We start from the raw sequence: 17,001 nt of genomic DNA, 5'->3' as shown, positions 1-17,001 counted from the left end.
CATCAGTCCTGGGAAGAAGCTTCCTTTGGGAGAGTGCGCTTTTACGCTGCAAGCATTAGAAGTTTACATATCTCAGGTCATTTGCCCCTATGTGTAGTCAAAGAAGCATATGTGTGTGGATATATGACCTTTTCCTTTTTTTTTAACCAATACAAAAACCCCAAGATATTAAAAAATGGACTCGTGACTGAATTTAAAAATAAAAGCACAGCTATCTCCTACAGCTTTGAGATGAGGAGCAATAAGACTAATATTGCAGATTAATACTCTGAGTACCTCAGAGAAGAATTACCATATGAGAACCTAATCAGATTTTGTCACATGTGGTCTGGCAGAGGGGAAGGTGGGAATACGAAGTCTTTGTATCCTCCTCTCTGCACTCTGCCCAATGCCTACGAAGGGTTTAGGGTTGCCAACTACCCAGATCGACAAGGGGCTGCTGGGGTCGTCTTGGAGAACACGCACTTCAGTTTGTCCCTGTCACAAATTGAACCCAAGGCTCATTTGAGGGATGATTTGGGCTCCCCTAACTCACCATTTAATCTCCCAAGAGTTCGTCCTGCTAAATACTGAATTGAATTAGCTTTCCCAGGGACAAAGGTGCAGTATCAAGAGGAAGCTAGCTGCAAACCATTTCAAGCTGATAGCTTCTGTTCCCTTGCCAGTGCATTTCCCTCGAGAAGCGGTGAAAGTTGTTCAATGAAGCTTTTGTGTTCTTCTGGGGAATCTCAGCTAATTCACATACAGGCATACTTTGTACTTTTTTTTTCCTTTGTTAAGCAGTCATTGTACAATCTGCAGCACAGTGAACGTGCAGGCAAAAGAACAAAGAGCAGCAGGCAGCGAGAATGTGACACCATCTCTTCCCATGCAGCTCTGTTGCTGCGGCTCGGCCGGCTGGATGTTATTTTAGTGGCTGTGCATCCCACCCATGCGTTTCTGTGGACCCAGAAGCCGCGCTGCTGTGACGCCTTGTGAGCTCGAAGCTTATTCATGTTCAGGAATGGGAGGGTCAGGGCCATCGACACACACCAGCATCCTGCTGCCTATTATTTCCTGCCAGCGCTGGCGTCGCACCAAGCCCTAACATGACAGGTGGATGGAGTTCACAAGGAAATAATGTCATGGGCCAGTTTTCCAGGAAAGCTGTTAACTCTATTCACAAACTTGGGCCTTCAGATTGAAAGGGAATGTGGCTGAGAAGAGGTGGTGAAGGGCTGCTCTGGTGTTATTTACTTTTTTTTTCCTTAAATAGATTATTCACTGACTTCTCTTGCTGCAGTACAGAAATCTTTACCCCTATATAGTGCCTACCTCTTCAAGAGTAGACTGTGGCTGAATGCCTTATAACTTACAAAACCACGGGGGCACTGCCTTTGCAAATCCCAAATGGCCATTTTAATTTCAGTCAGATTGCAAAAGATGGTACAAAATGAAACTTCTGCCTTTTGCTGAGCTAACTGGGAAACAGAAAAGGAGAAGAAATATGAGGTGAAATCTAAGACTGATGTCAACCTGGGGACTTCAGGCATTTTTTAAGAATGAAACTGAGGATACAGCCAAGAATGTATCAGGAACAAGACTTACATGTTTTAGAGGCACTTGTGTAAAGCTCTACTATCCCTCCATGACTTTATGCAGTGTCCAACATTCGCTGTTGCGCGTTCTTCTCTTTCTTTCCTCTTTTCCTCTCTGTTTTTAAAGTTTAATACTTTTTTTTCTCTTACTGTAGAACACACAAAAGAGTTGTGAAAGCAATCAATCTAAAGAAAAGTGTTTTTCAAAAATACCATGTTTGCTGCAAATGCAAAGTTTTGGATGCATGAGTTAGGACAATAGGACTCCAACTGGCTGCTCACAAGAGGAAGGATTAGGTCCTCTGTCATGTTAATAGTGACATCAACAACCTGAATAAAAGCCAAAAATTCAAGTTGATTCTGCAGTTTAATACTATTGTTCTCCCACATGGTTTAGCCTGTAAGATCTAGTCTACACTTAGAGTTTTGCCAGGATTTATGTAATTTTTCACATCATACAGTGCAATTCTTGATATGTTAATGTACTTTTATGTATAAAAGCCCTTTGTAATTGACAAAGACTTGTACTGATATAGCTAAAACGTCCTACGGTCTAAAAGCATCAGAGGTATTGGAAATACATATGCAAAATTATGGCTGCCCATATAGTTCTGCTTTTGTTATTTTGGAGCCCGTTGTAAAAAACAAATTAGGTGAAGCCTGCTAATAATATGCAACAACCTCTGTCTCAGTAGCGTAGCCCTGGGCTTTGCTCTGGATAAGCAAAACTGAGGCAAGAATACGGGATATTCCAGAGGGCTTGTTCCTGGCCTGACCCTTCCAGATCCTGATGAGACCCTCAGGCCTTTCTCCATTCCATACTCTGAGCCTGGTTCCTATTCTGTAGAGCTGCAGCGATGTTGTACATGCGTTGTTTGGTAACAGGAGCTCTCCCAAGTGTCCAAGGCAGAGAAACTTAATTCTTGACATAAGCCCGTGAAACTAACCCTTCTCTCTTTTTCTTTTTTTTCTAAACCTGGCAAATTATGCTATCAGAACCACAGTCACGTACAAAACATGACATGTTAAGTGACTGGGGAATCGTAAATTGGGCGTTTTGACTTGAACAAATACTAAGCATTGTCATACTAAACTGATTATTATTTTAAAATACTGTCCCAGGCTATAACTGGCTTTGTGTACAATAGCAATACAGGGTGTAGTTACAGACACAATTTCCTGTGCTTAGGTTTTGAAATTATTATTTAAGATCCCCGTAACATTTGCCCGGTGCATCAGCGCAATTCCCCTATTAGATAATTTTCTATCCTTGTGAGGGCAATTTTGCTTGCGCAATGCTGCCAGAGCTTTCAGGAAGGGAGAGACAAGCAATTGCGACAATAAAATTTGCATCAGCTCCCACCCAACCTCTCCCAGAACCAAAATACCATTTGCCGTATTCAAAGCCTGTTCACACCAGAAGAGAACGTGTTTCTGAACTGGAAAGTCATTGTGATCTCCACAGGGTTGCATCCTCCAGGCTGACGTTTGTCTCTCAGGTTCCCATGAGAAACGCCAAACGGCAGTTGTGGAGTTCCAAACGGCTTTGTATCAAAGACTTGGTGGATTGCATGACCCAGCATCCAGGCATGAAACCCCGAATCAATCCAGATTAGGTCATCGTGTTCAAAAGCTGAAGCCAAAATCTTGCTGTTTGTAGCTGACCGGTTTGAGGGGGTTGACCCTTGTAAAAGCATTGTAAATGTGCCCTTGTAAAGAAACATTTCAGATCTAACAATATCACCCGTTTCTGGAAAAATGAAGGTGCTAAGCCTGCCACACTGTACTCACGTAGCACCTCTCCCAGAATGATTGTTTTTTAAGAGCTAAAAAGAATGTATTGTTCCTGTGTTGGAACCAGGACAAGGGGTGCAGGGAGAGAGAGGATAGTAATGAAAATGTCTGTAATATGTAGATTTGTAGGAGGAAGAAACACAGACTGTGAGACTTTTGTTGGATGTCATCATCGGTCATTCAGAAAAGATACCACTACTTCACATTGTCCCAAAATCAAAACACACAAATCACAGTGGAGAAGCCTGTGCCAGTTTCTAAGGCCATGTGGCAATTTAGTGATGAAATACATGAAAACACCTTCAATGGCATGAGGTCTGACTAAACTGTTCACAGCCTCTGCCTTGCTCCTGCAGGACACCAGGACCAGGTGCTGGGATTCTTCCCCATAAAGTTACTATTTGCTTCTCTGAATAAAGGACAAATAAGAGTGAATTCCTGTGCAGCCTTTCATTCACTACTAGGTATGAAGATGCTTGTGCATGTACCTTGTCTCACCAGGATACAGCCGATGATACAAAGCTCAGCCATGTGTGCTATGGTAGCCCTATATTACCTAGAGGCCTCTCAATCTGTCAGTTAGCTGGTATTAGGGGACACCATGTTGTATCTGAAGCTTTGCTGTGTTAAGAGATCATGCCTAGGGTCGTTGCAATGCTGTCTGTCACTGCTTACATGCTGTTTAATACCTAGATGCCCTACAATTAGCAAGGCAGCGGGTGGTGCAGGCACTCTGCTGTGTGCTTGTGTACGCAGTGCAAATATAAAAGAGAGCAGAGATTAGGGAAATGAAATCTCCTCTAGCAGCAGCAGAGCAACTCTTACTCTCATTTACCCTTCCTGAAAAAAATGCTCCCAAAAACCCACTGCCTCTATTCCACTGCCTTTTCTTTTGGCTTAGAGCAGAGCCTCACCTTGCACCTCTACTTTCCTTCCACGTGCCACATGCAAGCTCGCCTGTATGGCAGCAATGGTGAAGGGAGGACCCATGTATGGGAAAGACAGCCTGGAAACCACATGTGTAGTGGAAATCGCTGCATCTCTACAGCCCCTGCAATTCTCTCCTCGGCAGCCCGCAAAATTCCACTGAGGAAAAAGAAATGGGGAGGGGGAAGAAGGAGTCAGAAAAACTATTGTGTTCCCAGGGAAAAAAAAAATAAACAGCCCTATTTAGCTTATCCAGCTTTGCTAATGTCAATCACTTTTCTCATTTTAAACAGGAAAGACACTACTTTAGTCCACCTGTTCCATTATTTATCATGCTATGCATTTCCCATGAATTGTCACTCATGCAAAACCTGTACATCGTAAGGGGACACCCTAATATTTTTAATGACCTTAAGCAAAGTGATTGACATTAGACACCGGTGTCAGATGTTCTGGTGACGCAACATGTTCTCCTAGCAGCAGGAAAGCTTCCTGCCGTGATTAAGTTAGGGCTATGGAAGTGCTAAAATGTGTTGTCAGCTTTCCTCTGATGCAAGTGATTTTATTATAGCGTCTGGTAACCACGGAGTGTGGCAACGCAAATACTGACTCCAAACATCCCCTCCCATACATATAGCTTGCTCTATTTAAAACACAAAGTGCACTTTGCAAATCCAGGGATAAGTTATGGATGTAACAAGCTTAAACCATGGAGGGCAGAGGAAATGGAGGCACCTAAGCCAGAATGCCTGGGTGATTTCAGCAGGAGAAGCATACAGCTCTGGATGACCTGCAGAAGGCTATCCCCTGCGGCACCTGTTTGGCAGGTGTGCTCTGCAGTGGCATCGCCACAGCCACTGTGGGTGCCAGAGGCTCTGGGGGGCAAGGAGGAGGCACACCAGCACACGCCTTGCTTGCTGTAGCGGTGGAAAGCAAAAATCACATCCAGGCCTTGAGTCTGGAGAAAGTAAGGGAAGGGGAAAAAAAAAAGAAACCCCTCCAAAAAAACTAGTGAGAAGAAAAAGGAGGAGGACTCCATGCAGCCCCTCTGCCTTCTGACACCCTCATACACACTGGGGTGGACGTCTGTGACTTGGCTCAGCACTACTTGTCCTTCATGATATAGACAAAGACATGTTCTGGTTTGCTTCAACTGGGGACCAGCCCCTCAATTATTCATTACCTGAGGAAAGTTGGAAGACCTCTGGAACACAGGAGTTACAAAATCAAACATCTCAGACACACCCAGGGGGCACCTGAGACCTGCTTTTCATAAAGATTCGCAATCCCAAAGCTCATTCAGCAAACACTTACTATGCAGATGACTTTGCTTCCACAAGTGATGATTGATAGTTGTGTCTAAAACTGGCTATGCCAGGAAGTGTCTGCAGAACTGACCGTTACGATTTTTCAATAACTGAGCTGTTAATCAAGCTGAAGAGGAATGGGCTATCAAACCAAAATCCATAGTCTATAGCGGTGTTTGGAAGAGATCAGCAGTATGTATGTTGACAGTAACTGTAACAGGTGTTTTTCTACAAAAACAGAATCATAAAGCAGTCAAAGTTGAAGATACAAACTATCCTGATAGCAATACAAAAAGATTTTCTAAAGGTCTAGCAGCACTGAATATTATTTTAATGAAATTTACTTTTTAATTTTATAGCAAAATAATCAAAAGTGCTAAACCTGACCACTTAAATTTACAGAAAAGTCTCATGTTTTAAGCTATAATCATACCTCGTTATTTAGGTTAGACAATATAATTACACATTTCTACCTATTTCTATTCAATAGTAAAACAAAATTAATATTAGTTGGTTTTAAAAAGGGGGGAAGTACCACAGATATTGGGAGAGGGAAGTTACATAAAATATAAGAATCAGCTTATAGAGCAATCTGCAGGTGCGTTGGTTGTTATTGCTTTTCTTTTTTCAGCTACAAGTTAAGTCACAGGCAATCTGGGCCGTAAGCTTGCAGTCACTTCAAATGCTATGACTTCTCCCTTGGTCAAATGTCACAGTGTGTACTTTAAGGAGATCTCTGGCATTTCAAGTCAGTTCAAATTATTTTCTTAGTTCTCACCATTTCCCCTTCCAACATGATCAGCATGTTGGAGAACGCAGTTATGACAATTGCAGATATGAAGACACTGTTTTCTGTGAAGAAAGAGTGGTTTTTCTTCCATCTTGGAAAGAATCACTACCAAGTCTGCAGTAAGAAAAATACTGAGTACTTGCAGAATTTTTAAGGGTCTTTCTTAATCCATTCCATTTTCATTTCAGTTCATTTCCAAAGTTAAATTAAAACCTGCAATCTTTCCTACTGATAAATAGTCAAGTTGACTTGCAAAGGTTCTGCCTTCTGTCCAGCCTTCTCTTGGATGTCTTTAACCAAACAGGGTTCGCTGATTCGCCACAAGCGCCGTCTGGCTCTCCCGCCTCTTTGCTTTCTTCTTTTGCTGCCTGATTTTCCAGCACACTGCACTAGAAGCCAGCAAAAGGAGTCCTGATGACAAGACGACTAATCCAAACACCGAGATGATCGATCCATGGGAATTGAAGCTGTATGCCACAGCTGTAACCACAATGCCGGCTATGAGGATAACCACACCGAAGGGGATGGTACAGCGGTAGCAGGAGAGCTCTGCGCCCCCTGTTGCTGCAGTCAGCTGGCATTCACTGACAAGAGGGATGGTGGTTATCACACAGTCATTGTTATTACTCTTCTCTGTGGTTACAGAATCAGGATGCTTCGGAGCGCCCAGGATCTCTTTAATAGGTTCGTTTGTCATCTTGATTGTCTTTACTTAGTCAGTTCTTAGGCTAGAGCAGGCTCTGCTGAACACGCATTGCACTGTGGAGAGAAGAGCATAAGTTCAAGAAGTGTTACTGTTATGTGACAAATGAGTGACGCAGAAGTATCCCGTGTGGGATCGCAAACAAACAGACACTCTGACCCGGCAAGGATTTATGCACAAGATTAATTTTAACACTGTTGATTGTGGTGGATCCGAAACAATTGTTACAGTAGTCATCAGCATGCGCATAAGTGCTAGAAAGAACAGTGTCACGGACCAAGACAGACACCAACCTTAGAGTGTTGTGGGCCAGATTCCACTTCAAGTCACATCTTAAAGTCAGTATTTCTGGATGCAATTTAGATTTCAATAGCATTACATCTTCTGACGAGGTGGTGAAGTTCATAGGCTGTTTTGGTTAAAAATTCTACTTTTGCTCACACGCTTTTCCACACTGTTTCTTTATATATACACCTACACACACGCATTACCCAGATTTGCTCCAGTGCACATCACGATAACATGAGCAAGAACTGGCCTGGCAAAAAACAGGACTGAACATGGAACCCTTTCTCAAACAAAAGCTACTTAGTGACAAAATTCAAATGGTCATGACTAGGCATGGATGTGAGGAGAATGGGGATGAAAACAGTTCCCTGCATTCAAATGCCAGCTGAAAGCTGGTGAACTTACCATTACAGCAACATCAATGCCAGCCTGTCAGCTTGTCGTTTAAATTGGCTTAATGCAGAAGTAATGGGTCCCTTATAAGTCCATGAAACCACACCCATGTTACTGTGTGGGAGGGAGATTTACAGTCATATTCACTCAGTTACAGTAGGTTGCTTTCCTCCTGTCTCCACATCATATACACACCCTCAGTCCTACAGACGGCAGGCACAGTTTGATTGCATCTGCATTACGGTGCACAACAGCTTTTGGCTCCATGGAGCCCCATGCAGAACCAGACTCCACCTGATCCGGGCCAGATGAGCTTGTTGCTCTCCGCTGCTATGACAGACCTCTGCCATCTCACTGGGACTCTACTGGGGTGGGGGCCACCCTGGGGTCTGCAGTGAGCCGCTGGCACTGCTGTGCTGCCTTGGGCCAGGCTGTGCGCTCAGTGCACTCCACCGCGTACAACAGACTGGGACACTGGGGAACCACTGGGTTTTCCTGCCGGGAGTAGCTCACAGGACTCCTCTGCCACTTTGCCATATGGGCTGTGTAGCTTTTGCTCCTACAAGCAGCATGGTATGCAGTTCAGAGAACAAGGAAGAGCGTTGGCAATGCAGTAATGCTTTTATCACTTTTATCACCTTCACATCTGTGACTAGGAAGTTAATTGCCAGATACTTGTATTCTCTTTTTCCTTTCCCACCACTCCCACCCTTGTTGCTAAGATATATTCATCCATTGTGGAGAGCCCTTGGTTTTGTATCTCAGCACCTCATATAATGGACTGTGTATTTTGCAAGAAAGAGGATTTCACTGTTTTTAAACACACACACACAAAGGGGCTATACTCTGTATCTAGTCAGAGAGTTCATATCCGAGTTTCCTTGAACCCTGATGAGATCTGGTTTGACAAAGCTTTTGTTCTACTGCTCTAAGGAAGAGTGCTTAGCTCAATATTGTATCTTGCTGTACACCTTCAGGGCTCAATCCTGCAAGGACCTGAGCAGCCTTTCCCTCCCAAATGACAACTGAGCACAGCACAACCAAGCACACACTGAGCACTGACAACGCAAGAGGCAATAGGCACAAACTGAAACAGGAGGTTCTGTCTGAACATCAGGAAACGCTTTTTTATTGTGAGGGTAACTGAGCACTGGAACAGGTTTTGGAGTCTCCATCCTTGGAGATATTCAAAAGCCATCTGGACAGTCCTGGGCAGGCTTCTTTAGGTGACCCTGCTTGAGCGGGACAGGGGGGTGGACCAGACGACCTCCAGAGGTCCCTTCCACCCACAACCATTCCGTGATTCTGTGTGTTTCTGTGAAGGTACTTGGTATCTCCAAGGGCAGGCAGGGGATCAGATCAGTACTTATCAGACAAAGCAAATATATCTCTGCTGACACCTTAGATATCCTAGGTTCTCCTAGGTTCTGTTGCTTTGTCCTTCAAATTCTAATACATGATTAAGTACCTTTTGTATCAGTTGAAAGAGCCCAGGAAAGCCATGGGGTTGCTGTAGAGCGTCATCAGTCTGTCCCCACATGCATCTGAGCCACAGTTCTGCATTTTCAATAACGGCTTACACGGCAGTGAGACTCACACTGGTGCCATTATGCTGCTACATTACTTATCCATAAAACATTACAGAAGTTCAGCACAACAGGAAAATGTGGTCCCCAAATGTCACCTTTGTTTTGATGCTACCATAAGCCAAATTCAATTTGTTCAATATTTTGTTATTAAATTTGAGGGCTGAAAAAAAATAACCATTTTCCATATAAAAGGTCTCTTAGTTCCAAATACATTGTAATAACTATTCAAAAGTGCAAATACTCCATATCAATCACAGAAATAGGGAAACTTCCCAATAACTTGAAAAGGCTTTGGATTGGGCTCATAATAAACATGATTATTCTGAAAAACTTTAACATTCAACAAAGTATACTTATTCCTGTCTCTAAAGTCTTTGTCCCCCTGCTTCATATACATCCCCAATGAGCACTAAATCCCTTAGACATCTTATACAGAGATTTATGAAGAAAGAAGATATATTTATACAGTCAAAACTAACATGAATTTTAAAAAAAAATCTCCTAAACTACCAAAATATGGCAAAATACCTGTTCACTTCTACAGAGGACAGCTCTTGCCTGCAATAGGATGCAAGCAGACAGGCATTCATAGAAAACAAATAAACAAACCTCTATTGAAATACCGTAAGTCAAATAAACAACAGACCTATTTGAAGTGCGAGTAAATGTATTCAGCCCTAGAAAACAGGGCGCTAGATCCTCATTGCCAGTGAAGTCACTTCTGACTTACGCCAACAGGTGACTTGGTTCATATTTCAGGGTAAGAAATTTAGGCAAAGATACCCAGCAAGGCCAGCATCCTCTCACTGATCGCACTAGGAGTACTTTCTTAAGGAGCTACTTTGACCTGGAGGAAGACCCTGTTTTCTGTGGCAATCTGTGGCTAACCCTGGACAAAGGGGAGAGGAATGTTTTACCCACCAATAAGTGTAAGTTGAGACTTACTGAAAAGACATGAATCCACCAGCATGCACACCTACCAGGTCCATGAGAAATCCATCGTAACAAATCCCTTGGCTCAGTAAGCAGAGGAAGACTGCTTAAGGGGTCTTGTATGTCAATTCAAGGCAGAGTCATGCAGCAGTAAGAGCCGCTCCAGGCTTTGAAGTATCAGATGTTGCTGAATGATGAGTTGGAGGTGACAATATTCTAGCATGAAAGTTTCCTACAAGAAAAGTTGATGGATTTATCAGCTTCTTAAGAAAAAAAACTCATGCATGGAAAAGCTCCTGCTGTATGCTGACCCCTGCTCCTAACCTAACCCAAGCAGGAGATGTTCTCCCTCTGGCTCTCCTAGTGGTTTCTGCCTCTTTTCTTGGCAGCAGCCACCCATTTCTGGCCCTATGTAACATTTTCCTTTGATGACGTGACGTCTCGATGATGAGTGTCACAACCCAGGCAAGTCCCCCAGAAAGACCCAGGCAGGAAAAGGTAACGCATATGAATTTCTACAGTTAAAAACCTCATTTTACTTCATTTCTATTGTTCACTTCAGCTATGTGAATCAAAGAACCAAATCATGGCTCAGAATACTTCAGGTTTGTCTCTTCTGTGTCTCCATTTCTTTGAGCAAATAACTTCAACTCCCTGTGCCTTGGTTTTCCTCACTGTAAACTGACAGTGACAACGTGCTTTCCATTAAAAAACCCTTTTAAATCTAATCTGCTGTAGCAAAAACCTAAATAATATCATGTCCAAAACTCCTCTCAAAAAAAAAAAAGGCAAACTGAGTCCAAGAATTCACTGTAACAAACATGATTCCATTATATTTACTGTTCTTCATTCCTCTAATTTTTAAAAATGAGATTCATAACTCAAATAGGGACAGGGCAGAACCCGCAGCAGGGCAGTGTAACAACTCCGCAGAGAGCAGAGTGATGGAAATTGTTATCAACTGCAGAAACAGCTGTGAAATCACCAAGCAGCTGGGTAAAACTTACGAAGCAGCAGAGATTTATGTTGCTAATCTTATTCAACATTCCCTTTCTATATGTGCATGATTGTGGAAGATCATTTTGACACTGAAGCAGGAGCTCCTAAGTGGGGATGACAATAAATTAATGAGAATAAGTTCATATAATGATAAACTTCAAGGGCTTTTTCTCCTTTTAACTTATTAAGGCCATACTAACATTTCACAAACACAAATATTTACAGGCACAAACTGCCGCTGTTCTTCTCTAGATGATCCTTGGAATGAGCCTGTGACATAGCTCAAGTATATTTAGCCTATTATTGAAGTTTGCTAATAATGAGGCAGTCTCCTTGCTTCTCTCCTTGACTATATTCTTGGGCACACTACCTAGCGATTAGCTTGACTTTTGGAAAAGTTTGGAGGGAAATGCAGAAAAAATCCCACACTGTAGATAAATAATCCAGATTACAGTAAAACAAAAGCAGACCTCTGAAACTAGTTTGCAGTCAGCTTCCACTCGTATTACAAGAACGGTTACATTTGTTTGCAAAGCTCTTCCTAGTGCAATTGTGCCCCCTAAGCCACACCGCTAGCATCATTCTTTGAAAAGACTCATTGCTCTGTCCGTCATTTATTGTATTTGCCCTTGACTACCTACAATTTAGGTAATTTTTTAAAATAAATGTCTTTATCATAAAAACCGTCAGAGTAACTTTTACAGACAGGATCTCTTCCTTCCTCCCTTTCTCCCTCACCACAGAGCTGAGAAGCAGAAACATGTGAAATCTATACATTAAGCTTCCAATAGTTTACCTCTGAATCATTTCAGTGTGGTGCTCTCTCAGGAGGCGTCCCACATACCGAGTATCTCCGTGCAAGTGCAAAGAGCTGGTATTTCTCAGCCGCTACAACCCTTTACCCTTTTTTTGCATTTTACTCAGAACCAGTGGGATCCACTTAAGTTTTCTGCCTTCAGGCTCTGGACCTGATTCTCTGTATTTTGCATAATATTTCAGACACCCTCTTTTGCTTATGTAAAATTCCAGTAAATCGTTATGCCCGTGTTTCGCACATGGTTTTGCACTGAAGCGACTATGGAAAACAGCGTAAGGAGTCCTTCTGTACTGAAGGAGAGGCAGAGTTCATTTGGAATTCAACAGACTACAGTAATCCCGGACGCAAACCCGCAGCATTTCCCCATGGGGACACTCCTGGAAATACAGAACTCGAGTTTGTACTTACAAGGCTCCAGGATCAGGCCCTGAACTGTGGGGTAGGAGGCGAGCACATTACACTCATGCCAACTGCCTGAGCCTCGCAACGCCGCTGAGTTTCCACCACCAAGTTTTCAGGTAACACAATTACCAGATTCAAGCGCTCACACCTTTTTCGTGTTTCAGGCGTAGCTGGAGGGTAGGATGGAAGCCAACACGCACCTCCACAAACAAACCTTGTTATCTGCGAAGCGCAAAGCTTTCAAACGCGGCTGTTAAACGCCCCCCACACCTAGAGTAAGCCCCGGCGAGTCACGCCTATCCCCGAGCACCGATGCAAGAGGCGAACAGGCAAGGAAAGCTTTATGCACGCTTTAGCTTCCAGCCCGGCGCAGCTCGGCGGGGCACACGCCGACCCGCAGCGCGGGGAGCGCCTCCGGCTGCGACCACCCCGAAGCTTGTAAGACCTCATCCCCCGGGAAAAGCCCCGCGGCGCAGGGGCGGGAGCGGCGCCAGGAACCGCCTCGGGACCCGCCGGCCGGAGCGGGGACCCGAGGGGAGGGGGAGGCTCCCCGCCGTGCCCGAGCAGCCCCAGCCCGCTCCGCGGGCACCGGCAGCCGCCGGCGGCGCGGCCACCGAGCGGGCGGGCGGGTGGGAGCCGAGCCGAGCCGTACTGAGCCGAGCCGTGCCAGTCTAGGCTATGGTATGGTGTGCCGTGCCGTGCCTTACCTCCCGACTGCCGGACGGGACTGCGGCGGACACTAGCCCGGAGCAAGGATAAGAGGGGGATGCAGCTCGCTGCACAAGGGACTGTAAACAAAGTTCTTGGTGAGAGCGAAACAATTAAGGGACCGAAGCAAATTCAGCGGCGGGAACTGCCGCGGGCGGGGCGGCACTCACTCACCGGGGAAGGTCCGGCTCGGCTGGGAGGGCGCCGGGAGGAAGGCCGTCCTTGCTGGGCTGGGCTGGGCTGGGCAGGGCAGGGCAGGCAGGGAGGCTGCACTCTCCGCCGTGGGTTCGCTTGCGGAGCTGGCGCTGCAGCCTTCAGCCGCCCGCTGCGGAGATGCGCCCACCGGCGACAGGCGGGGCTCCTGCCTCGGCAGATCACGCACCGTGGCGGGGCCCCGCATCGCTCCCCGGCCGCGTCACGTCAGGCGCGGGGCCTGCGAGAGCGTTTTCCAGCCCTCTCCGCCCTCCCGCGCACCGCCGTGCGGGGTGGCAACGCACCGCCACTCCGGCGGGCGCGGGGCTCGCTGCCTGTCCGGAGCCCTCCGGGACGCCAAAAGCGGCGGTGCGGGGGCACAGCCCACGCGGAAATCCAGATGAGTTCCTCGCTGGTGTTCAACGAAATGAGGAGGAACATAGTTTTGCGTGACATCCTTAGGTGATAAAGTTTTATGTATCTGGAAATATTTTAACTGGCTTGTCTATGCTTTAATCGCTCATTGCAGCGGAACATCAAATACTACACGAGTTTGGAGTGGATGGGTACGGGCATGTGTTATTTCTTACCATGAACTCTGATCTTTTCAGACGAAAAGCAGACAGATTTTGCTTGTAAGGCTTGTAAAAGAAGATGTTTGAATTTTGCAGCTAAGCTTACCCAAAGTTTATATTTAAAAGGCATTATTTTATCAATGATTGATAAAAGAGCAGTGCACCAGATGTATTTAATCAGGCACTCTGTCTCTGAAAGCATGCGTGTACTTTTGACTCCCTTTCCAGGGTGAAATCCTGGCCTCACAGAAATTAATAGCTAAACTTCCATCAGCTTCACAGGGGCCAGGGTTTCACCCTGTGTATCATTAAGAACTCTCCAGTGATGGAGATCCTGCCTAGGGTTCATCTCCAGCCGAATCAGCCGGGAGGTTCTGGAAGAGCTCCGCAGCTTTGTACAAGAAACTGACATTTTTACCCCATTTGCTAGTGTTCCCTTCAAATGCATCGACATTTCAGCAGAAATGACAAGCAAACTGGCCCTGAGGAGAACTGTCATAGAGATGATCTCTTGGGCCATTAAGTCCAGTCCTTCCTAATACAGGCAGCTGTGCCAGGTAATAACTTTTTTAAACTTGCCAAGTTCCACAGCAAGCCTGGGTTTCCTCCTCCTCCTGATGGAAGGCTGTGAGCCTTATTCTGCTGCTATCTAGGAACCTCAGCCTCTTTCCTAGCTGCATGTATTCATAGGCAATTATACATGGATTGACAAGCCTTTGGCTGAAATAGATCTTCTTTCTTTTGGCAATTAAACCTCTAATGTCCTAAGACGTAGAAATCAGACTCAGTCTTATTTTAGATCATTTTTTCAGATGTGGCCGTACCAGGTTTCTGCATGGAAATGCAAGTATTTTCCTGTCTCTACCAGAAATGCTGACATCTCATAATCATCCTCCGATTGTTCAGTATATCTGGATTTTTCCCCAGTATCTGTTCCATTTATCACTTTATATCAGAAACTCTTGCTGTTAGCACATATGTGCATGACCTAAATTTCACCCCATTCCTATTACATCAATTTCTCTCTAGTCCTTCCAGTGCAGTATTTGGTCCTCCTACGTTGATAGAGTACCTCCCTCCCTTGCTTACACCATCAACAGCTTCACTAGTACATTCTTACTTTTCCATGCCAAGTTTATTACTGAAAGTATTACATAAAATACTGAAAGTATTACACAAAATAAGTCCCAATACTGATTTTTGAGGAGCTAATCTGAAGAACACGTAAACAGGCATTGAAGCTGGGCTTAGAATTCTCACGTTTCTGCACAAATAAATGCTCTAACGACAGGCTAGAAGGTCACACTTTCCTTTTTGTGAAGCAGAAAAGCTGCGATGGGAATGCTGAGAGGTCAGTGGGCTCTCCCCTAGAAGGGTGGGTTTGTAGCTCTCAGGCATATAAGGGTGGAATAAAACTTTGGCAACACCCCTCCAGCCTTTTAAAAAAGGGATGGCTGACTACCTCTGCCTTTTAAGGTCCTGCTGAGTTCTGAGCATGACTCTCCAAGGATATAAGGAAAGAGGCGCCAAACATACCCGAACCAGCGTGTTTGGCACCTGTAGAAATTCAGTGCAAACAGCTGAGGGAACTTCAGGACTGAGCAACAGCTGCAGTGAGGGGTTACAGGTTCACAGTTCTGGACTGCCATGCTTAAATGCTACATAGTTCCCCTTTAGGACCTGCTCTAAATGACAAAATCTCCTCCCTGTGGCCTTAACACAGCTGCTTCAGAAGAGGTGCAGCCCCAGTGGCTGGGACAAGAAACGAGAAGCCTGTGATTCTGGAGCCCATGTGGTCTATTGAGAGAGCAGAGTTTTACTCCTAAATTGAGCAATGTTGTTGCTCTGCCTACTAAGCCACACTTGCAATACTTCATGGCTTCCTTTGAGTTTCTAACAGTCTCCTGGGCCTTAACAGCCCAGCAAACAGTGACTCATTAATCTGGCAAAGTACAACCATTGTGGGCTCCCTATTCAATTAGTTTTCCTTGCCTTTTCCCTAACCCTCCACTGAATTTTCCTTTATTTTATCCCTAAGCCCACACACGGACACAACACGCCAGCTGATTACATTTACTGGAACTTTGAGAAAGCACTCTTTCAACATGTTTAATATGTTGTAAATTGTCCTTATGATGTCATGCAGTGTATGTGTTTTGTGTTGGGGAACGGAGTCCTTAACAAAGCCAGTTAAACAAGAGAACCAAATCATTTCACATAAATGCTGTAGCTCCCCTCTCATTAAAACAGTTTACAGCACAGGGGAGTTCAGCCCGGTTGGTTGATAGCTATGCAAACCACCCACTCTGTGCGTATCAGGCTGATGAAATGGATGTGCTTATAATGATAGTGGGAAACCTCACTGGCGACTAGGAATATGGAAAGGAATTTTCTTTGAACTGCATTAGATCCTACCAGTGCTTTGGTCAACATCAGTTATCCTGCTGTGCATTTGAACTCTGTTATTGCCCTACTCGACTTTCACTTAATCTTCCTGCAGTGCTGAAGAAGACAGGACATCTGGAACTGAAAACAATTATTCTTATCTCCTACTGCTTTCATAATTACATGAAGTTCACATCTGAAGAGCTGCATTCCTTATGGAGACATGTGCTTTTAATTAACAGAGGGATGTGCCACACCACCAGAAGCCAAATCCTGAATCTTGCACAAGTTGGTTACAGAACCTCTGAATCTTTAGCCAACATGGCATGGCACCATTCTGGCCGAGCTAGGAGGAAGCCTGGTAAATAAACACAAAACAATGTAATTGCACCATAATGTGCTTTTTGTTAGAGACTACTGCAGTAGGATCCAGCAGATTCAGCTGAGATTGAAGTCAGGGTAGGAATGATCTCTTCCCGTGGCTCTGTAGAGATCTTTTCTTGGTATTCCACCTGCACTGAGTACCCCAAAGAATTTACAGGGCACAAAGATGTGAAAGGAAACATAAAGAGCTGAAAAAGAGAATTGTCCAAGCTCACCTAGTGGATGATGTCAAGAGACA

General features: G+C 44.7%; 1 protein-coding gene across 4 annotated transcripts; it reads right to left on the bottom strand.

Annotated features, from left to right (window-relative positions):
- Positions 1 to 5,913: 5,913 nt before the first annotated feature.
- TMEM100 (transmembrane protein 100) lies at positions 5,914 to 13,899 on the bottom strand. 4 transcript variants are annotated; one of them, XM_075111019.1, is made up of 3 exons: positions 13,402 to 13,899; positions 10,349 to 10,533; positions 5,914 to 7,154 (listed from the first exon to the last, which is right to left on the bottom strand). In XM_075111019.1, the coding sequence occupies exon 3, from the start codon at positions 7,090 to 7,092 to the stop codon at positions 6,688 to 6,690; it is 405 nt and encodes a 134-aa protein (XP_074967120.1). In that variant the 5' UTR covers positions 7,093 to 7,154; positions 10,349 to 10,533; positions 13,402 to 13,899; the 3' UTR covers positions 5,914 to 6,687. The 4 variants fall into 4 exon arrangements, with proteins under 4 accessions (XP_074967120.1, XP_074967119.1, XP_074967122.1 ...); XM_075111018.1 differs by lacking the exon at positions 13,402 to 13,899 and adding an exon at positions 13,227 to 13,399; XM_075111021.1 differs by lacking the exon at positions 13,402 to 13,899 and adding an exon at positions 12,668 to 13,002.
- Between the last annotated feature and the right edge of the window lie 3,102 nt (positions 13,900 to 17,001).

This window comes from Phalacrocorax aristotelis, chromosome 16 (assembly GCF_949628215.1).
Source record: "Phalacrocorax aristotelis chromosome 16, bGulAri2.1, whole genome shotgun sequence".
NCBI lineage: Eukaryota > Metazoa > Chordata > Aves > Suliformes > Phalacrocoracidae > Phalacrocorax > Phalacrocorax aristotelis.
The sequence above is the reverse complement of the archived record's forward strand: the minus strand, read 5'-3'. Positions and strand labels throughout refer to the sequence as shown.

Bases quoted from the DNA above. Each gene is read 5' to 3' on its own strand.
- TMEM100 (XM_075111019.1), bottom strand. From the start codon at position 7,092: ATGACAAACGAACCTATTAAAGAGATCCTGGGCGCTCCGAAGCATCCT.